This window comes from Amphiura filiformis, chromosome 12, assembly GCF_039555335.1.
Source record: "Amphiura filiformis chromosome 12, Afil_fr2py, whole genome shotgun sequence".
Lineage (NCBI taxonomy): Eukaryota > Metazoa > Echinodermata > Ophiuroidea > Amphilepidida > Amphiuridae > Amphiura > Amphiura filiformis.
Window position 1 is genome coordinate 62,453,776 of NC_092639.1, and position 24,131 is coordinate 62,477,906.

Sequence of the window (24,131 nt, forward strand, 5' to 3'; positions counted from 1 at the left end):
AGGTCGAAAGGGTGGGGAGGGGGAGCAAGCAATTTTTGGCACATATATTTTGAGCAACGTTTCTATATTACACCCTAAAGGTGTAAGAAAACGTTAGGAACGTGTTCAAATATGCAAAATTTCTTTTCAATCGCATTATATGATAAGACTTTTTAAGTCCAACTTGTAATTTTGTAAGAAATTTGGACACAAGTTTTGGCCAAATCTAACACAAATTGTCTAACACAAATTGTCTTAGTTTTTACAACTTACAACCGCAAGCAATATGAGAAACATTTTGGCTGCAGTGATGCAAAGTTGGTCTATTTTCCAAAAGAAATTAAGAAAATTTTGAAAACAAAATGACCCATCCATAGGCCTATACCGAAATTCCCCATGCGGAAATACACCAAAAATATTGCAGTTCCCCATGCGGAACTGCACATCCCAACCTGCATCACCGCATGTCCAAATGCAAGTTGGGATATGTAGTTCCTCATGTGGAAGTGCGTGACGGAATGTGTAGTTTCGCCTTCTGATGTGTGCAGTATAGTACTGCATGTGGTACTGCACATATAACGGTCGGTTGTAATACCTGGTTTGAGACCTTGACGTATTTTTGAGACCATAACGTGTTTTTGAGACCATAACGTGTTTTTGAGACCATAATGTGTTTTTGAGACCATAACGTGTTTTTGAGACCATAACGTGTTTTGAGACCATAACGTGTTTTTGAGACCATAACGTGTTTTTGAGACCATAACGTGTTTTTGAGACCATAATGTGTTTTTGAGACCATAACGTGTTTTTGAGACCATAACGTGTTTTGAGACCATAACGTGTTTTTGAGACCATAACGTGTTTTTGAGACCATAACGTGTTTTGAGACCATAACGTGTTTTTGAGACCATAACGTGTTTTTGAGACCATAACGTGTTTTTGAGACCATAACGTTCTGTATTTGAGACCTTTCTCTGTTTTTGAGACCTTTCTCTGTTTTTGAGACCTTTCTCTGTTTTTGAGACCTTTCTCTGTATTTGAGACCTTTCTCTGTTTTTGAGACCTCTCTGTATTTGAGACCTTTCCCTGTTTCTGAGACCTTATTATACTATTGAGACATTGTTGTGTGTTTGTTTCTGAGACCTTTCTCTGTTTTTGAGACCTATTGTGCTATTGAGACATTACTGTATGTTTATTTCTGAGACCTTTGTGTGTTTTTGAGACCTTATTGTACTTTTGAGACCCTTGTGTAGTTTTGAGACCCTTTTGGCCCTCACGGCCGCCCATACACTTGGCTAGGTATGCATTATGGCTTAAACATAGGTCTATGACTTACTTCTTGTTGTTGTCTTTGTACGTCTTAGGATGGGTTTGAACGGGTTTGGTTCCGTTTGGTCAGGATGAAATCCAGGAGGAAACATCTCTTGATGGAGAATAGTGATATTTCGATTGTTCGCCTCTTTCTTAAATTCCAAATCGAGTGCCTCCCACTTTGAATGGTTTTTAGTTACAAGCGAGATCTGCATCCAAAACGAGATTATAGTGGTTATAGTTATACGGTGGCATAGCATTATAGCTCTGCATGAATCATAATTGGAGGGTTGCAGGTTCGAGCCCCGGCGGTAGTGTTATCGTGTTGTCTCTCATGTACCCAGGTTTATAAATGGCTATGCCGGCATAATATAGTAGGCCTACTGGGACGATAAAATATACTCGTTGCGCGGACGGAAGGAATTGCTATCCCTCCCCACACAACAAGTGTAATTCTAGGGTACGTCTGCCCCAAACGCCCGGGGGTGCCAGTTGAACCGTCAATGAAGTCATCACCGACCAAAATTTCGCGGTAAAAGGGTATCTTTTTAAGCATAGGCCACGTCCCGCGCGGGACGCGAAAAGGGTCTCAATTTTGGTGTTTTCTGGAAAAAAGGGTACCTTTTTTTACAATAGATATGTCGGCGTTTTGGGTTCATGAAAAATCAAAGTCCAGCATTTGACGTCAGCCGCTGTTTTCGTTCCTGATTGTAAACAACTTCTTACTTCCGGGTCTGTAAGTGTAATATATTAGTCTTGTGCCCGGTCTTGTACCATGATTAAAACTCGGTGATGTTTGTGCATGCTGCCGAGCGGGCTGCGTAGAGACGGGCGTAGAGACTACGAATTTTGTACAAGGTACAGATACTGTGTAATCGGAATGGATTACGACATACGTTTGACTGCTGAACCAGATATGACAGGAACCATGCCTTTTGGAAATCGTGAAGTGACATTTGCCATCGCTGTTTGTCACCCGCGCAAAACCGAAGTTAAACGGGGGAAAAATTGCTTTATATTTCAGATTTCAGAGCTTAGCGCGGATCATGGATTATACATCATGCAAAAGTATTGTGAATTTAATATGGTTCATGTATTTATTGCCAAGAATAGGAAATAAAACTTTTCCACTACAAATAACCTGTTGGTGTATGATCTTCCCAGGATGTACTTGTACTAATTGGATACCAATTAATGAAATGATTGCAGCTTGTTTGTTGTGTATGACCACAATTTTGTGTTAAGGATGATATCCAGGCTATTTCATATTATAACAGAAATTGTATGTAAAGGGATTGGAAATACACTAGGTAAATATTGCTTTCTACCTTCGTCAGTGAAAAGGGTCATTGGGACATGTAAGGTCAGTGATATGGGTACCTTTGTTTGCACCATGGCTGTGGTCAGTGATTTGGGTATCCTTTTTTCATAGCAGGTCAGTGGTAAGGGTTACCTTTCAGCCCTTGGGCATGTCAGTGTTTTGGGTGAAAAATAAAAGTGTCTGGTCAGTGATGACAACATGCAATGGTATATGAGTGGCACCCCCGGGCCCAAACGCCAAGGAAAGAGAAATGCACACTTCAGCCATTTTAACCGGGCTTTTTAAATTCCTTTAATTAACTGCGGTGATCATTTTCAGCACTGCATGTGAACGAGCAGTTGGTTGATGACAGAGCCAAGCATTGGCGTGTCTGAACTTTTTGTCGGGGGGGGCAATGACAACAATTTGCCATATAGTCAGTCTACTCTGAAGTACAAAGTACCAACGCGGACGCACACATTGTGCCGACTTTGAAGGCACGCATACTTGCAGAGACGCAGCACTACACACTGTTAACGCGCTGTATACGCGCACTTTGTCACTTTGTACTTCAGAGTGGACAAACTGTAGGCATATAGTGCGCATTATTCCGGCCAAATTTTTACTGGGATATCTGCTCGCGCACCACACGAAAATTTTCAGTTGCTTAAAAAAATACACATCGGGTTCATTTCACGCGAAGTTTGCAAGGTTTACACCATTTTAATGCGTTTATTTAAAACACCGAGTTCGAACCGTCGGAGTTCGATCGTTCAACTTACGCATAATTATATGTAGCCGCAGTCTGTGCCCTCATATCATGGACTTGGCGAGCCCCAAAAGCAATGCCGATTAGAAACTAGGATTCTTGAAAGTGCTGGTCATGCATGAGGGAGGAAACTTAGAGGGCCTTGAACAAGGCTATATTGGAGGTCGCAGCGGCAGTTTCGAATCGCGCGGTTTTTTCGCTGGGGTATATTAACATTCGTTGATGTGCGGTATATATCCGTACGCTGGCGACGCAACCAATTCAGTTATAAGCTAGTGCCCCGCGTTGTTACCCCTCCGCTTACTCTCATCTCCCCGTGGCGTGCAAGAGTTTGAATAAGGCCCACTAAGTTCGACATTCAAACACAAATATAACCAAAGATCCTAATATAACAACGCCGATGGAAGTAATATCAAGTACTTGAAGCCTTACATCAAACTCGCGAAGATTCATTGTTTAAATAATTCAACTTAAGGGTATACGAGGTATTGTTGGTTGAAGCATTATCTGAATCAATCTATTATTGAGTGTTTTGCAAAAGTTCATTCTACAAATCATATAGGGGAGAGCGGGGAGTGTTCGCCCTAGGGGCAGGTTCGCCCACCCCTTGTTTCTCAGCACTACGGCTATCGGGGAATTTGGTGATGGCAAAATTAGGTGACATAGGTCATTATAAACTTCTCATATTAGCTACGCGACATATAGGGCCGTGTTCATCGAACTGCAGCCAAAACAAAAAAAATTACACCAAAACGTAATTTTTCTTGCATTAATAATGTTGTTTTATCATTGATACATAAATGCAGATGGTTCTAATGGAAATCTGTATTTGGAACATATGGGATTTGTTGAAGATTTAATGTAGTTATAAACTCCTTATTTGATTTGCATTTTGCATACCTAGAAGAAAATACAAAAATGTGCACAAGGGGCACGTTCGCCCTTTGAGGATGGGGCATGTTCGCCCTATATCTTCCCCGGGCGAACTTACACCAAACTGCAGGGCGGACCTGCCCCATCAGCGTGTTATGCAAAATATTGATTATTATACCATTAAACAAGGTAAAACTACTGAAAAGCATGTTTTTTTAAGTTATGTGGTATCAGTATTACTCATACCACCGTTTATGTCCTAATCCATAATCCCCCTGAAGTTGTAAACATGATACGTTTAAGCTCACTTTGGACCCCTACGTTTTACCCTGACCCGACCCCTGCAATGAATTTAGTGATTCCCCAGAAGAGAATGAATGCCCTGTATACTCTTGCTAAATGTTTGCATTTAATTTGTTATTGTTACGCAATGGTTAAACCTTTTTGGGGCGCCCTCTACGGAGGCGTCCCACAATATTGGCATGTACTTGTGAGTAGCTTCTAATTTCAGTCTTACTAGATTTACTCCGCAATTGTTGTGCTATTTTGCTAAAATTATGCCCTTGCTCAGAAATAAATCCACAATATGCTTGGATTTTATTTTATTATTGTTTTCTGTTATGCACAGGATAAAATGGTGTGCGTATATTCTTTGTTTAAAAGACCTTATTGTACTTTTGAGACCCTTGTGTAGTTTTGAGACCCTTTTGGCCCTCACGGCCGCCCATACACTTGGCTAGGTATGCATTATGGCTTAAACATAGGTCTATGACTTACTTCTTGTTGTTGTCTTTGTACGTCTTAGGATGGGTTTGAACGGGTTTGGTTCCGTTTGGTCAGGATGAAATCCAGGAGGAAACATCTCTTGATGGAGAATAGTGATATTTCGATTGTTCGCCTCTTTCTTAAATTCCAAATCGAGTGCCTCCCACTTTGAATGGTTTTTAGTTACAAGCGAGATCTGCATCCAAAACGAGATTATAGTGGTTATAGTTATACGGTGGCATAGCATTATAGCTCTGCATGAATCATAATTGGAGGGTTGCAGGTTCGAGCCCCGGCGGTAGTGTTATCGTGTTGTCTCTCATGTACCCAGGTTTATAAATGGCTATGCCGGCATAATATAGTAGGCCTACTGGGACGATAAAATATACTCGTTGCGCGGACGGAAGGAATTGCTATCCCTCCCCACACAACAAGTGTAATTCTAGGGTACGTCTGCCCCAAACGCCCGGGGGTGCCAGTTGAACCGTCAATGAAGTCATCACCGACCAAAATTTCGCGGTAAAAGGGTATCTTTTTAAGCATAGGCCACGTCCCGCGCGGGACGCGAAAAGGGTCTCAATTTTGGTGTTTTCTGGAAAAAAAGGTACCTTTTTTACAATAGATATGTCGGCGTTTTGGGTTCATGAAAATCAAAGTCCAGCATTTGACGTCAGCCGCTGTTTTCGTTCCTGATTGTAAACAACTTCTTACTTCCGGGTCTGTAAGTGTAATATATTAGTCTTGTGCCCGGTCTTGTACCATGATTAAAACTCGGTGATGTTTGTGCATGCTGCCGAGCGGGCTGCGTAGAGACGGGCGTAGAGACTACGAATTTTGTACAAGGTACAGATACTGTGTAATCGGAATGGATTACGACATACGTTTGACTGCTGAACCAGATATGACAGGAACCATGCCTTTTGGAAATCGTGAAGTGACATTTGCCATCGCTGTTTGTCACCCGCGCAAAACCGAAGTTAAACGGGGAAAAAAAGTGCTTTATATTTCAGATTTCAGAGCTTAGCGCGGATCATGGATTATACATCATGAATTTAATATGGTTCATGTATTTATTGCCAAGAATAGGAAATAAAACTTTTCCACTACAAATAACCTGTTGGTGTATGATCTTCCCAGGATGTACTTGTACTAATTGGATACCAATTAATGAAATGATTGCAGCTTGTTTGTTGTGTATGACCACAATTTTGTGTTAAGGATGATATTCCAGGCTATTTCATATTATAACAGAAATTGTATGTAAAGGGATTGGAAATACACTAGGTAAATATTGCTTTCTACCTTCGTCAGTGAAAAGGGTCATTGGGACATGTAAGGTCAGTGATATGGGTACCTTTGTTTGCACCATGGCTGTGGTCAGTGATTTGGGTATCCTTTTTTCTTAGCAGGTCAGTGGTAAGGGTTACCTTTCAGCCCTTGGGCATGTCAGTGTTTTGGGTGAAAAATAAAAGTGTCTGGTCAGTGATGACAACATGCAATGGTATATGAGTGGCACCCCCGGGCCCAAACGCCAAGGAAAGAGAAATGCACACTTCAGCCATTTTAACCGGGCTTTTAAATTCCTTTAATTAACTGCGGTGATCATTTTCAGCACTGCATGTGAACGAGCAGTTGGTTGATGACAGAGCCAAGCATTGGCGTGTCTGAACTTTTGTCGGGGGGGGCAATGACAACAATTTGCCATATAGTCAGTCTACTCTGAAGTACAAAGTACCAACGCGGACGCACACATTGTGCCGACTTTGAAGGCACGCATACTTGCAGAGACGCAGCACTACACACTGTTAACGCGCTGTATACGCGCACTTTGTCACTTTGTACTTCAGAGTGGACAAACTGTAGGCATATAGTGCGCATTATTCCGGCCAAATTTTTACTGGGATATCTGCTCGCGCACCACACGAAAATTTTCAGTTGCTTAAAAAATACACATCGGGTTCATTTCACGCGAAGTTTGCAAGGTTTACACCATTTTAATGCGTTTATTTAAAACACCGAGTTCGAACCGTCGGAGTTCGATCGTTCAACTTACGCATAATTATATGTAGCCGCAGTCTGTGCCCTCATATCATGGACTTGGCGAGCCCCAAAAGCAATGCCGATTAGAAACTAGGATTCTTGAAAGTGCTGGTCATGCATGAGGGAGGAAACTTAGAGGGCCTTGAACAAGGCTATATTGGAGGTCGCAGCGGCAGTTTCGAATCGCGCGGTTTTTTTCGCTGGGGTATATTAACATTCGTTGATGTGCGGTATATATCCGTACGCTGGCGACGCAACCAATTCAGTTATAAGCTAGTGCCCCGCGTTGTTACCCCTCCGCTTACTCTCATCTCCCCGTGGCGTGCAAGAGTTTGAATAAGGCCCACTAAGTTCGACATTCAAACACAAATATAACCAAAGATCCTAATATAACAACGCCGATGGAAGTAATATCAAGTACTTGAAGCCTTACATCAAACTCGCGAAGATTCATTGTTTAAATAATTCAACTTAAGGGTATACGAGGTATTGTTGGTTGAAGCATTATCTGAATCAATCTATTATTGAGTGTTTTGCAAAAGTTCATTCTACAAATCATATAGGGGAGAGCGGGGAGTGTTCGCCCTAGGGGCAGGTTCGCCCACCCCTTGTTTCTCAGCACTACGGCTATCGGGGAATTTGGTGATGGCAAAATTAGGTGACATAGGTCATTATAAACTTCTCATATTAGCTACGCGACATATAGGGCCGTGTTCATCGAACTGCAGCCAAAACAAAAAAATTACACCAAAACGTAATTTTTTCTTGCATTAATAATGTTGTTTTATCATTGATACATAAATGCAGATGGTTCTAATGGAAATCTGTATTTGGAACATATGGGATTTGTTGAAGATTTAATGTAGTTATAAACTCCTTATTTGATTTGCATTTTGCATACCTAGAAGAAAATACAAAAATGTGCACAAGGGCACGTTCGCCCTTTGAGGATGGGGCATGTTCGCCCTATATCTTCCCCGGGCGGACTTACCCCAAACTGCAGGGCGGACCTGCCCCATCAGCGTGTTATGCAAAATATTGATTATTATACCATTAAACAAGGTAAAACTACTGAAAAGCATGTTTTTTTAAGTTATGTGGTATCAGTATTACTCATACCACCGTTTATGTCCTAATCCATAATCCCCCTGAAGCTGTAAACATGATACGTTTAAGCTCACTTTGGACCCCTACGTTTTACCCTGACCCGACCCCTGCAATGAATTTAGTGATCCCCCAGAAGAGAATGAATGCCCTGTATACTCTTGCTAAATGTTTGCATTTAATTTGTTATTGTTACGCAATGGTTAAACCTTTTGGGGCGCCTCTACGGAGGCGTCCCACAATATTGGCATGTACTTGTGAGTAGCTTCTAATTTCAGTCTTACTAGATTTACTCCGCAATTGTTGTGCTATTTTGCTAAAATTATGCCCTTGCTCAGAAATAAATCCACAATATGCTTGGATTTTATTTTATTATTGTTTTCTGTTATGCACAGGATAAAATGGTGTGCGTATATTCTTTGTTTAAAAGACAAAATTAATGGATTTGTAAAAACACCAAATAAATCGAGACCTTTGACCTTTGTAACCACTTTGACCTTTGTAACCAGTTTACCGCCTCTTAGAACCCGATAGACGGTGACCAACACTATGGATTACAATAGCCTAATCTGAATGGCATAGTCCAATAAGCTCAAATAAACAATCATAGTGCAAAATTTGACCTAACTTGCAGAGTATGAGTTTTTGTACCCAAAGTTTCAAAGTCAGGCATCTTATCAAGATCAAGATAGTGATAGTGACATAACAATTAACACGCTTATCTTACCAAGGTCTTATCTATCTGCATGGTAATTGGAAATATTATTATGGTGTAGCCTATTTGTTTTAAGGATGAAACAACTGGCTCCTTTTGCATGGAAATTAGAACAAATTACTATACAAGCTGTATCAAAAAGTTTGGTACCCAGCAGTTTTGATAGTAATTGAAAAGCCTGGTTCTTCCAAATGCAATATCGGGTCCCCTTAAAATGATAAAATGATCAGACCATAAATCTTTTGTGACTGTTTATGACATTAATCAACAAATTATGCGGATCCTAGATGTGTCGAGGATGTTATGTTTATGAACAAAACGTTACGTTTGTATTTTCAACATTGTTAATCATTGCTACGTGTATGTTAACAAATGAAAGTTCTGTAATTATTTTAATTCTTCAATGCTAAGTTAGTAAGTATTCTTTTGGATATCATCAAATTGTAAATCTCTAGTCAGATTTTCAGTGTGTTAACAACTATGTATCAAAGATGTTACGTTCATGTACAAAACATTAACGTTCTTATCTTGTAAACATTGTATACCCATATAGCTACTTTTGAAGAATGAATGTTCTGTAATTGTCTTTTATCCTTCATCTCTATTAGATTTTCAGTGTATTAGCAAGTAGATGATGTATATGTATCACAGACGTTATGATGTATATGTATCACAGACCCGGGATCACAGACGTTATACATTCATAAAAACTTTTCTTTTGGTCAACATAGGGGTAGATCCTCTTCTATACTATCCATCATATACCCCCCTGCATAACGAAATTCAACAATATTCAATATCCAAAGCAATATCATCACTACAATATGCCCCAAAATTGAACTCCCCACCCCACATCGCAAATTGACACGACAGCTTCATTCCAATTCAATTTATTTCATCCAAAACGGTCCTGTGATACACCTTCCCCAATCAAACACATTTGTCTTGCATTTGATCATCTTCTACTCTTCCCTAGAAAAAATCATTATGATACCAAATCCCCGGGACCAAATCTAAACACCATGCCATGGAATTCACCATATCACGTCCAAGCTCACATAATTTGGGCGCCCCATTCCTTTTTTAAAGGAATTTTTATTTGTGATTAGGGTGAACTTACCCCACCATATGGGCGAACCTGCCCCAATATGGGGCAAGTTCGCCACTTTGCAAAACTTTTTGTTTGCTCTATCCTGTTGCTATTGTAAGGCCTATAGTTCTGGGATTGTGGTCGTATATAGCTAAGACATAGGGCTTTCACATGGGCTAATCAGGTCATCCCTAACCTTAAAATTGACATCGCTAGGCTGGTCAGAAAAAAATAGGGCGAACACTCCCCGCTCTCCCCTACTTTGAAAACTTGCTTAATTTATTGTTGTTAAATGAGTTGTGTACGTTTTACAAAAGTGTTGTTCAGCCCTCTTTACAACATAACTCAAGAACCACAGGACCTACAAAAGTATATCTGTGATATATGGTTTTTATTACACCGGCTCGCTATGAATAAATTATTGAGCAATGCAATTTTTGCTAGAGCTCACTACCATTCGCAAGATGCTGTGAACTACTGGTACATTTTTGTTGCTGCTTCGACCAACAATACATCGTATACCCTTAAGTGACCTACCTCGTCCCATTCGAATACTTCCAAGGCTACCATGAGGCTATTAAGGTAGGACAACGGCGTCGGGTTAATTCGCACATACATCGGATACTTTGACTTGTCAGATACCTTAACGTCATCGCAGTACTGTGAAATGAAAAGTTAAAACTCATACCGTAAATGAGGGAATATAAGCTGCATGGCATTTAATATGAGGCTAATAATTCTAGCTAATATAAGATAGAAATATAAATTAGATAGAAGCTCAGGCCTTTTTTTATTTCTCAAAACCGTTTTTTTTATATTGGCCCTATTTTTTAGATATTGACCATATAAGGCATCAAAATGAACTTTTTAAAATCCACAAACGCTTATCTGCACAAAATGATGCTTGGAATCTGAAATGGACCTAAATATTAAAAAAAGTGAGAAAACGGTTTCTTGATTCGACCTTGTTTTTTACGATGAGCATAATACTAGATGCTGTATTTATTGAATTATGGTACCTAAATCGTCATTTTACCGAGAAAATGAACATTGAAATAATGGCCGTTGAAGTTTAAAGTGGTCACATTTTGCATTTTGATCGAAGCTCACAGAAGAATGCGACAGTTCTCGTTTTTCTACCTTACATTACGTGAACATCGGGTAAATCCACAGTCCCTTGAACAACATGTTGAAGGAAATTTAGTTTTTTTCCCAAAACACACAAAAAACAATTAAGTCTTTTTGGGAAAAAAATCCGTATCTTCAATATGAAAGGTCAAAATTTTCAATTGATCGTCGGCTTTTCCTCCCAGCTACATACACTTTAAGAATATATCATTAGATTTGTAAAATTAACTTCGAGGACTGTTATATATCAAAAATGTGAAATATATCAAATTTTAATCATTTGTCATAAAATTTGTATTATAACCATGATAACGTGAATTAAAAAAAATGAAAATTATTTGATATCAGAAAGACATTCTGCGTATTCAGAATGCAATTCGATGTCTGATGTGTTCTCATGTCCCACAAAAATACTGTCGAAACGCTTAAAACGCTCATTCCAGATCCCTTAACGCGGCTGTGTACTCTAGCCATTGTTTCTTTCTCAAAATTGAGTTTTTATGATATGTTTGTACCTTGTTATGTTTTTTATAAATACAAGGAATGAAAATCCAGATTTGTAAACTCCAACTGCAATATTGTGACGGAGCGAAGGGCTGGGGTCACTGAAAGATACAAAACGACACGAGGGAAAGCCTAACTGACCAGTTACCAAGTTTGGAGTATTATCAAAGAAATGGATGAGAAATCTCTACTACTGACATTACATGCACGAGCAATTATTTGGACAGCAAATATGAATTGAAATTAACATGCTCATTATTTATAATGTAGTCGTGATCCACCGAGCATGAATAACTACCAATAGGCCTGTAATCCAAGAAATTTCTTTCCCTAACACTAGCTTATGATTTTAAGCTCATTGAATGAAATGTTAAGCTTTCTGTAATAATTGATTGTAAGAAAAGCTGTGTTTATTAATAAAGAAATATGACAAGAGAGACATGATTTTTGTGTCCTTACATTTACCATGAGTATGAGGTTCTTTTCTCACTTTCAGCATACAATTCACTACCAGAGAACATACATGTGATTTGAAAAGGTTCTCCAGTTATGGAACCACTTTGATATTTCCTATCAATATTTGAAGATCTTTTGAAATTAGTTACAAAGACCAGACGAAGCTGTACACATATAAAAGGGTATCCAAAATATTCAATAGGCTTTTTATGCCTCGGCCAATGCCAAAAACCTGACATTTATAAAATAAAGGGACCTGAATGTGACAAATCATAGACTGTAGCAGTCTATGCACAGATGTCCAAACACACAATTAGGTAGTGCGTAATGTGCTGTTACACCTACAGACTTTTAGGGACCATATCAGCAATCATGATTTTAAAAGCCTAGCATTAGCCTAGGCCAGGGCTTAAGCTTACATAGTCTTCGTCTTGTCTTTACATGTTTAATAACACCTTAATTACTGAGGTTCAGGACTAAGTGAAATTCCTATCATGTATATCAAAACAATGTTAATACTCATGGGGGAGTGACAACTGACAATATAGAGGGAAGGTGCGTGGGTTGACATGTCTACTAAGCTTGAGAATTTGAAGGACCTTACGCCAGGTAGCGTATTTAGCCCAAACCCTTTTCTAAGTAGCGCTATAGTGTCACTTCTATGCCGACTAGCATTTCCGTGCAATAAACGCCCAAAGGTTTTTATACTAACAGAATCCTAAGAAAAGTATCACTCCGAATAAACAACTTAAACAAGGCCTAAATTAGAGATGTAATTTTGGATCGTAGACATGTTCCCGACTCCACCTTTCCCCATCTGCCTGGTGCTAGCAGTCTGTTCTCGTGCGCACTCCCAATGCAATTCAGCAACGAAATTAGTAAAATAGCAAAAAGAAATTACCCTCCCTCCCGTCGGGTCTTTTGGGCCGACCCATTCGGCCACCCGAATTAATCACATACCTGCAATTGTTTACTAACCCCTGAAAATCAGACCTGTCCTTTTTATAAATACCAAAAACAACTGAGAAACACAACTGGTCTCGATCAAGTCTTCAGGACGAGTCCAGAAAGCGTCCAGTTTGCGTCCAGTTTGCGTCCAGTTTTTGGACCATTTGCATAAAGCCCTGATTGGTCAGAAGTTACATGTGACCTTGACCGTGACCAATCGGGGTCAAAGATATAATAATAAACCACGCCTCCCGACCTCTGATTATCCTTGCTGAATTGCATCAATAGAGGGCCTATTCTAGCTCCTCTCACTCCCAGATAGGTAAAGCCACGAATTAATAAAAGGTAAATAGCCACCGCGTTACACTACCCCCAACGAACAAAAACATTTCGTCCCCGAAATGGGAACTAGGGGTACTGTAAACTGGGACTGTAAAAACACTAAACTACTTCCAACACATTCTCCACACATAGGATCTATAAAAGAAAAATCCCTTTTCATGCGGATACTCTGTGCTTAATTTGAATGATAGCATGTATTGTCACTAAACGAAACCTTGCATTGCCATTCCCATGCCATAAACACGTATGCTCCAATTTTAAGCTTACTAAACAAACCCAATTTGGTCAGCTCACAACCTTGCTTTAACTACCAAATTTAACCACTGGCACATCGCCTCAGACTTCCCTCCAGAACAATACATGCTACCTATTCATCTTAACTACACATACAATTATATTTCAACACATTTTACCTTAAATTTGGTTTGTCCAAAATTGGAAAATTTCCACGAACATGTTTTGTTGTTTTGACATGTCGAAAAACTTTTTGTTTACATCCGAAAAGTTCGAAGGTCACCGGGGAATCCCCCAAATTTTGTTTTACGCAAAATGTTCCTTGCCAATTTTGTCAAACTGCATCTATTGCAAACTGACGACCTTTCCTAGCCATCATAAACACATAGCAAAGATGAACTTGTTTGAACTTAATAAAAACAATCATCTATAATTAGAATTTAGAAAAGATGTAAACTTTAAAACTTTCAGTAAATCTATAAAAACGAGCCAAAATACAACCTAGAAACACTCCTGAACAAAATTGATAAAATTCTATAAAATGTAAACATGGTAAACTTTCGAAGGGTGAGTGTTGAGAAAGCCGTCTTCTAACCTCTAATTTAGCTGGAAAGATTTGATTAAAATGAATCGAAACTGTCATGTGTATAAACTTCAGACACTGAATGACCTGTAAAGGATTCCAGAAAATTTGATTCTGTCAGTGAAACTGACATTTTTACTCGACAAAAACAGTGCAGATAACTTTCCTCTCTGCACTCATTCATGTACAGTGTTGCCAAAACTTTTACTGTCAATCATTGGTACAGAACGTGAACATCGCAGGGATCGCCTTGACAAATGTAAACACTGGTGGTAAGTTGACATCATGAACTTGAATTGTAAACATGCCAAACTTCCACAAATATTTGGATATAATTTCTGCATGTTCGAAAATAGAAATAATTGGATTAATTTTGAGTATGCTATCACTCAGTGACAGTGTAAAATTTATTCAATTAAATGGTTTGAAACATGATTTTTGGTAATTAAGGTTTGTAAATTATCACTCGATTAATTTTTACCAGTACCATTTAGAAATGAGTTTCACAGTGAAATTTACATTGTACAAGAAGAAGCCAACTAGCTCCTATAGTAAAATTTACAAGAAGCCAACTAGCTCCTATTTTAAAATGGTTTTCTTCCTTTTCTGTCTTCCAGAAAATGACGTCCAGCGGCCGACCAATGATGTTTTGATATACCTCGTTGCTCTGAAGTCTCGCGATTTTTCAGTCTTCAGGTTGTACACTGCAATTTCTGCTTCAACTCCATCAAGATGTTCACCAATCACCACCGCTCATAATTTTGATCAGACTTGAAAGACTGACTTGTCTAGTCGCCTTGTCTGATACGGATCATAACTGTGGCTTTTTATTGCAGATTTACTGTTCAAGTGAATATCAGACTAAAATTTCCAAAGATAAATCTGGAACAATTTAGATATGCGAGATTTAATGTCACCCAATGTAGCCGAGCAGTTGTTAACTGCTAAAAGTTATCTTCACTGTTTACAGCATCTTGACTCTGCCCGAAACATTTGAGAAAGTTTTGGTTGTTGATCAGTAGTCGACTTAAAATTCTCCACGAGAAAGTTCTTTGCGATTTCCAGTGTCACTCTATGAATTTATCCGTATCCAGAGCGTAATTTCGGTATCGACCAGAAGTCAAAAGTAGCACTCTATTTGGGTGCCAAGTAGACTCCTATTTTGTAATAAACTGTACATGTAAGTTGTAGGCCACTAGCCCACATGTATAATAGTCTGTGTTAAGACTTTGAATTTTGAAATTATTTCTTCCCCATCTAAATTACAATAATATTCCTAAAACAAAAGTGAACAATTTGCACTTTGTTCCTCCTTCCGCACTGGACCATCAAATACCACTCTATTGTTAAGCTTACAAATCGGTGAGCCACACAGTTTTATCAGAGCCATAGCACAATTGCACCCATTTCCTGACTTAGGACTGGAACAGATTTTATATCATTAAATTGAGAAGTATTCACCAACACAATACCTAGAGCACTCTTATACACATAACACGCTCTCAGACACAAAAATATGAAACACTGTCCACCACACCACATAAAAGTGTATTACACAGGCTCACATAGCCACGGTCAGATACAGGTAGTGGGACCATATCTACCAATTTACCACAGCATTTCATTTCTGAGCACCATTGGGAGACAGATAATCGGCAGGCTAAACACTGCATTATTTTAAAATGACCTTTTCATTTTTCCTCCACTGCAGTACATGTACATGTATCTCCCGCTAGTAACCCACCCCAATAGCGTTCCTGAGCATGTGCAAAATTCAACTTCCTACCCGAGGAGATTTTGCAACATGGAATTCTGTAACAGGCCTCATTACACAATTTCTTGGGAAGTACCATTGGGTTCCAGACACAACAGACCAGGGGTCCCTCATTCCCGGGCTTTTTTCCCCATCCGGATATAACACCCCACTGTATATACCGGACCATCCCAAAACACTCTATTATTGCCGGTTAGAGTGTGGGACAACTGTGCACCTGCTATTTAGCCAGCCAGGTTGCACCAGACACAGACACAGACGCATGTTGCGCGAATACTTCAACAATTTCAAAATCTTCCAAATTCCACTCTTTATTTTTACTATAGATAGCTCTATATTATTCATGTGCATTTTGCTCACCGGTTGTTTCTACATGTATGCAGAATTTTAGTACTTGCCCAGTAAAAGTCCATTTGTGCATCCTGTTCACTTAATTTACCAACTATGTCACTTGTCCATTTTTTACTAAATTGATTACTAAAGCTTTTGCACTGGGCTAATCTGAATTTATACAGCACATCATTCGGGCCATCCTACATGTAGAAAGTCTGGAGTTTCAGGCACATGCCTTTTGATCTACATGTAGAAGGTTTGTACAACATGTAGTACCATGCACTATTACCCACACAAAGCTTGTTTTTGCTTGCTTTTTTAAAATTCACTGTGTATTCGGTGCATTCACTCCTGTTGTTCGTGCATAACCTCATGTAGCCCTACTTCCTCCTCCTTTTCACGCTTGTCCGGCCCTAAGATGATACCTTAATATTGCAACCCAGTGTTAGTTCACACCGGAATATCCTATACTGTTTTAAAATATCTAGACTCAAAATTTTGGCCTGGTCCTAATGACTTTATTTCGGAACCTCGAAAACACTGAACACATGTTTTAAAATTACCGGGTAATTAACCCATTTGCTACCAATTTAGCCTCTTGATTTGGAATTAGAATTGACTCGATCCATTTTGAAAAATAGTCCCCAACACACAACATAACGATTTACAAGCAATAGACTTGGGAAGTGGGTCCAATATATCTATCCTCAACGTTCCATTCTGATACTAGAAGGAGAGTTTCATGGTAGACCTGGCATTACAGATTGCTTCCATTTTTGAATGCATTTAGGGCATCTCTGTATCCAATCCACTCTCTATCCCTACAGTACCCAACTCAGAAATAGAATTAACAAACACCAGCAAATGTCTATCTTTGCCCCGAATGACTAGTGCTCTTTGCGTGGTATTATGTAACATGCGCATTTTTACACAAATTGTTCGGTAATACTATCACGAGCAAAATCTCCCCACGGATCCGTATACCTCCAGTAATAATTCCCACTGCTTATTATTACCAGACTTCGAGAACATTCCCCATACCGGTAAGGAATGTGCGAACCGGTGCCCTTACGCCCACTAGCTGACTGTACGACACCCACCACATGCTAGTCTGTGGATCCTATTTTTCCGGATCTTCCAACTCAACTTCCTTATACACAACTTTGCTATAACTCTCACTACATGCGTTTAGTCATTTTCATTTGAACCAGGGGTACTCAAATTTATTTATTTTATTTAATGCTCAAATTTCATTTTACTTTTAAGTTTCACACCAAATTTTAAAACCAACCAAAATTCTTGATTATCCACATATGTCCATTTGCTTGGACCAAAACTTTTTTTTTTTTTTTTTTTTTTTTTTGAGACACTTGCTAACACTTCATGCACTTTGGTCGAGCATTATTATTATTAGACCAAACTCTTAAAGCCATATTTCGGACCCACTTTTCCAGATTGAGCTTTCGCTGCCCTCGGTCGTTGAGTTCTAAAGCTCCCTCCATGCCCTAAGCTACTAAGATTTAAAATTACAAAGTTTATGAGGTCAGTTTTCCTACAGAAAAGAAAACAGATCCTGCCGACTACGCCATTGTGACGGAGCGAAGGGCTGGGGTCACTGAAAGATACAAAACGACACGAGGGAAAGCCTAACTGACCAGTTACCAAGTTTGGAGTATTATCAAAGAAATGGATGAGAAATCTCTACTACTGACATTACATGCACGAGCAATTATTTGGACAGCAAATATGAATTGAAATTAACATGCTCATTATTTATAATGTAGTCGTGATCCACCGAGCATGAATAACTACCAATAGGCCTGTAATCCAAGAAATTTCTTTCCCTAACACTAGCTTATGATTTTAAGCTCATTGAATGAAATGTTAAGCTTTCTGTAATAATTGATTGTAAGAAAAGCTGTGTTTATTAATAAAGAAATATGACAAGAGAGACATGATTTTTGTGTCCTTACATTTACCATGAGTATGAGGTTCTTTTCTCACTTTCAGCATACAATTCACTACCAGAGAACATACATGTGATTTGAAAAGGTTCTCCAGTTATGGAACCACTTTGATATTTCCTATCAATATTTGAAGATCTTTTGAAATTAGTTACAAAGACCAGACGAAGCTGTACACATATAAAAGGGTATCCAAAATATTCAATAGGCTTTTTATGCCTCGGCCAATGCCAAAAACCTGACATTTATAAAATAAAGGGACCTGAATGTGACAAATCATAGACTGTAGCAGTCTATGCACAGATGTCCAAACACACAATTAGGTAGTGCGTAATGTGCTGTTACACCTACAGACTTTTAGGGACCATATCAGCAATCATGATTTTAAAAGCCTAGCATTAGCCTAGGCCAGGGCTTAAGCTTACATAGTCTTCGTCTTGTCTTTACATGTTTAATAACACCTTAATTACTGAGGTTCAGGACTAAGTGAAATTCCTATCATGTATATCAAAACAATGTTAATACTCATGGGGGAGTGACAACTGACAATATAGAGGGAAGGTGCGTGGGTTGACATGTCTACTAAGCTTGAGAATTTGAAGGACCTTACGCCAGGTAGCGTATTTAGCCCAAACCCTTTTCTAAGTAGCGCTATAGTGTCACTTCTATGCCGACTAGCATTTCCGTGCAATAAACGCCCAAAGGTTTTTATACTAACAGAATCCTAAGAAAAGTATCACTCCGAATAAACAACTTAAACAAGGCCTAAATTAGAGATGTAATTTTGGATCGTAGACATGTTCCCGACTCCACCTTTCCCCATCTGCCTGGTGCTAGCAGTCTGTTCTCGTGCGCACTCCCAATGCAATTCAGCAACGAAATTAGTAAAATAGCAAAAAGAAATTACCCTCCCTCCCGTCGGGTCTTTTGGGCCGACCCATTCGGCCACCCGAATTAATCACATACCTGCAATTGTTTACTAACCCCTGAAAATCAGACCTGTCCTTTTTATAAATACCAAAAACAACTGAGAAACACAACTGGTCTCGATCAAGTCTTCAGGACGAGTCCAGAAAGCGTCCAGTTTGCGTCCAGTTTGCGTCCAGTTTTTGGACCATTTGCATAAAGCCCTGATTGGTCAGAAGTTACATGTGACCTTGACCGTGACCAATCGGGGTCAAAGATATAATAATAAACCACGCCTCCCGACCTCTGATTATCCTTGCTGAATTGCATCAATAGAGGGCCTATTCTAGCTCCTCTCACTCCCAGATAGGTAAAGCCACGAATTAATAAAAGGTAAATAGCCACCGCGTTACAATATTTTAAGGATTTTATTTCACTACTAGCGGGATACCCGCGCTTCGCGCGGGTCCCCGCTAGATGAGTAAATGGGAGCGATCACTAAAACAGGAGGAATTACTGAAAAGGTAGAATCATTGAAAGGTAAATTTTATTTTTCTAAACCTGTCCCTTCTTGCATTTCCATTTTCTTTTCAGTTTCTTCTGCACGGGCCTAGTTTGTTTCCATTAAAACAAAATGCTATTTAGCATGTGATTTGCCGTTTCCATGTTATTTATCTATCTAGGCCTAACCCCATTCCCATTATTTTCTAAATCTATCCTTTCTTATACGTTTCCTTTATAGCTTCATTTTTATTAGCTGCTTAGCTTGTGATTTCCCGTTTCCTTCAGTTGTTATTTATGTTTCTTATTTTTCCTGATTAGTTTCTAATTTTAACTTCTTTTTTTTCCCATAATTTTCCTGATTAGTTTCTTTCTTTCCCTCTTAATAGTTTGCTCCCGTTTCATTTAGTTACTGTAACCATAACCCGTATAATAGGCCTACCCGTATCTTTTTTGTCTTCTTCTTTTTTTCTTTTTTTTTTAAATTCATTTATCTCCTTTCTTTCTCTTCAGTTTCTTTTGCATAGGTCTATTTTGTTCCCATGGTGCTTAGCTTGTGATTTCCGTTTCCATGTTATTCATTTATTGAGCCCCGTTTCCATGCATTATTTTATAAATCTACCATTTCTTACATTTCTCCTTTTAGTTTTGGCTTTTTTCTACGTTTTATTCCCATTTTTCATATTTCCTGCTTAGCTTGTGATTTCCCGTTTGAATTTTATCTAGGCCTATTTAATTCTATTCTCATTATTTTAGTTTTTTTACATGAGTTATTTATTTATTTATTTATCTTTCCTCTCGTATCCTCACGATTTTTTATCATCTTCGCGGGTAATCTCTTAATCGAATCCAGTACCATGCATATAATCCACAACCCGACCCATCCATAGGCCTACCTTTTCAGTTTTGTCTTCCTTTCTTTTCTCTTCTATTTCTCTGGCACGGAAAGTTGGTCTGTGCATATTATGCACCCCGTACGTGCGCGTCACATTGCTCAGTACGCCGACGTACTAACGCCAACGCGCTGCTGCCAGTTAGTTACGGTACGCGCTACCACTGAGTTTTGACAACAAAAAACCCGGGAAAAAAACCCGGTTTTAACCATATTTTCACTGATTTTGAGGCCAATTCTTGGTCTTGACAGTTTTCAACCAAATAAAGTGCAATGCGTTCCCGGTATATTCCTTAATCTCCCGTATGAATTTGGCTGTAAAACTAAACGACGATTCATAGGCCTAGAATAAATAATAAAATTCACGCGACGTAGCCTTAATCTCTTGGCTGCCAACTTCGGTGCAGTGGCGGAAAATGGGGTGCGTAGCTCTGCGTAGGGGCGAAAAGCTCGTAAGATCATTCTTAAAGTACGCGATGTTGTGCATCTAGATAGCCTGAATCATTTCTTGGCCACCTCGCAGTTGACAGAAAACAGGGCAATGTTGCTCTGCGTATGGTTTTTTAATGGAAATATTATTACGCGGTTCACACTGTCCTTATTACCCACAATGCCACTGCATGCGATTTTGCATAGCAACACGGCAGTTTTTATGTTATTCTCTTAGTTACCATCAATTTTTTCAAAAATTAATCTCAGATGGTTTAATGGCAATATGTACCCGATCAATGTACGAATAAATCAGAGCTGAAAGTGAAATCATCTCTGAGTCTATTCGCGCACAAGATTTAGCGACTTCCTTTTATTTATATAGATTCCACTCGTGTTTGAAATTGAAAAGGAAAGAAAATCTTTGTTGTACCAGCAAGGTACACGCGCGCAACAACTAATCGCGTTGCGTATCGCGCAATTTGTTAACGCACAAATACGCGACGCTTATATGCATGCGCGGCGCATCTTATGGAAACACCACGGAAGCACAAAAACCTAGTGGTCAAATGGCTCCGTTTTAGCTGATAAAATGTGGGTTTTTTCAAGTTCTTTCCCCGATTTAAATATCAAGTTATGAATGGATTTCGCTCAAACTTCTCAAGGGGCTGTGGATTTACCCGATGTTCACGTAATATAAGTTACAAAAACGAAAACTGTCGCATTCTCCTGTGAGATTCGATGAAAGTGCAAAATGTGACCACTTTAAACTTCAACGGTCATTATTTCAATGTTCATTTTCTCGGTAAAATGACGATTTAGGTACACGATAACTCAATAAATACATCATCTATAGGTAAGCAAATATGATCATCGTAAAAAGCATGATCAACTCAAGAAACGGTTTTCTGATTTTTTTATATTTTGGTCTATTTCCGATTTTGGGCATCATTTTGTGCAAATAGGCGTTTTTGAATTTTAAAAGTTCATTTTGATGCCTTATATGGTCAATATCTCAAAAAATAAGGCCAATATCAAAAAAATAAAAAACCGTTTTTGGAATGGAGCCTCAAGATTGAGCTAAAAACAAAATAAAATATTTTGGAAAGAGTGTTTTTTGTTATGATGTACCTAACAAATATTGCCAAAAACTCACTTTTTGTGATTTTCTTCAAAATTGTTGTTTTTACCCCAAATCTGTATTTATATTAAGATTTATTGATGTCTTGCCTTCATAAAATGTATACTTTTATATGTTTTGCGCGAATAATTACAAAGTTATTGCACTTTTACTACATGCATGTCTGAGAGTACACAGCCACCTTAATGACTTACGTAATCTATCATTGGCAAACTCAGACTGCTAGCCAGCCGGGCTTCATAATCGCAGGTACATCCTGGGCCGATGACAGCAAGTACACCCTTTTCCCACCATCGAGATAGCATATTCATTCCGGTATTCACATCACACTGGGTATCTTCGTAGAACCAAGAAAAGTTATGACCTATATAAAAGGGTAAAATGACAATAAAAAAACGCTGGATATTTGATTTTCTATGCGTACCGGGTACCCTCTTGAAGAGGTCTTTTCACGATACCATATATTACAACATGCTATCTACTGTTGATAGCAAGATGTCATATTGCAACATGCTATCTACTATTGATAGCAAGATGTTATATTGCAACATGCTATCTATTTCTGATAGCAAGATGTCATATTGTAACAATGCTATCTACTACTGATAGCAAGATGTTATATTGTAACATGCTATCCAAGATGTTATATTGTAACATGCTATCTACTGTTTATAGCAAGATGTTATTGCAATATATGCTATCTACTGCTGATAGCAAAATGTCATATTGCAACATGCTATATCTACTGCTGATAGCAAGATATTGCAACATGCTATCTACTCCTGATAGCAAGATGTTATATTGCAACATGTTATCTACTGTTGATAGCAAGATGTTATTATTATTATAACATGCTATCTACTAAGACTAAGTTAGGTACATGGGTATACATATCCTATTTTCGTCTCAGATAGGTTATCACCTGACAACCTGCGAAATACATGAAATATGAATCAAAAATTAAAAATTCCTACTCACCCTGACCACGAAATTCTCCGAGGTCAAAAGGGTTAATTTTGGTTCGTATTCGTAACCGAACACACGCATCCATGCATTAAAAGCCACTGCGCTGGGATTGCCAACACCGTTACCACCAGTTTGCTTATCGGTCATTGCAGCCATGAAACCAATCAAGAACTCCTCGGCAAAATCACATGCCCGCAGCTCGCCAGTAAGGCTGCGGCAAGCAGCAGGCTCAGGCCCTTCATTTTTTTCAATCCTAGAGAGACGGTATTAAATATATTTTCCCATAATTTATTAAGAAACCCACGGAATTGAGGTTCCGCCCGTGCGATTTTTCCGTTGTTATTTACAACCAGGAAATGTCGAATCACAGCATCACGCGAAAGCGACAGCTTCACGTTACGCACTCCTACGGCGAGTTCAAACGCGTGAGCGCACACCCCAGTACGCGTACTAGCGCGTCTCGTACTCTTGGACTTATCGCGCAACTGTGTGGTTTAACGGTATTTTGAGTTTAAAATAATGAGATCTTATCTCTTTAGTTCAAAATCATGAAAATGTGACTTTCAACATGAAAAAGAAGCTTGATTTCTTGGCAATTTTATTAACCGCTTTACTTTCTTTTAATCAATTTGATAGTAAAATTGTTCACATGATTGTTAGGCCGTATAAAATTAATGTTTTGGTTCTCGTCCCCTCCCTCCTCAATTTCTCGGATTTGTCAGATTTTTTTATTTTTTCATTTTTCAATTATTTTAGACTTTGGAATGATTTATGAATTTTTCATACATATAAATAAGTTTATTAGGATCACTTCCAAGTCTTTTTGTGGTACTCTAGGGGGTTTATCCCTCAGAATCTCACATTTGAAAAATAAAAGGCCTCATCGTTTCCTCGAGCATTGTTGGAAAAGACCATCTGTGGAAAAGACCGAAAACTACTGACAATGCTGATTTTACATTGAAAACAAAAAAAACCCAAAAACCCAAAAACAAACAAAAAAACAAAAAAAAACAACAAAAAAACAACAACAACACAACACCTCCCTCCCTCATCAATTTATGAACATCCTCTGGACGGGAACCAA

At 38.8% G+C, this 24,131-nt stretch overlaps 1 protein-coding gene across 1 annotated transcript in view; it reads right to left on the reverse strand.

Moving 5' to 3' along the window:
* The window catches only part of LOC140166992 (speract receptor-like), a 73,877-nt gene extending 50,674 nt beyond the window's left edge, over positions 1–23,203 (reverse strand). Inside the window, 4 exon segments of the mRNA XM_072190472.1 lie at positions 5,010–5,193; positions 10,484–10,606; positions 22,276–22,445; positions 23,125–23,203. Of these exon segments, the coding sequence (XP_072046573.1) occupies positions 5,010–5,193; positions 10,484–10,606; positions 22,276–22,445; positions 23,125–23,203 (556 nt within the window).
* Between the last annotated feature and the right edge of the window lie 928 nt (positions 23,204–24,131).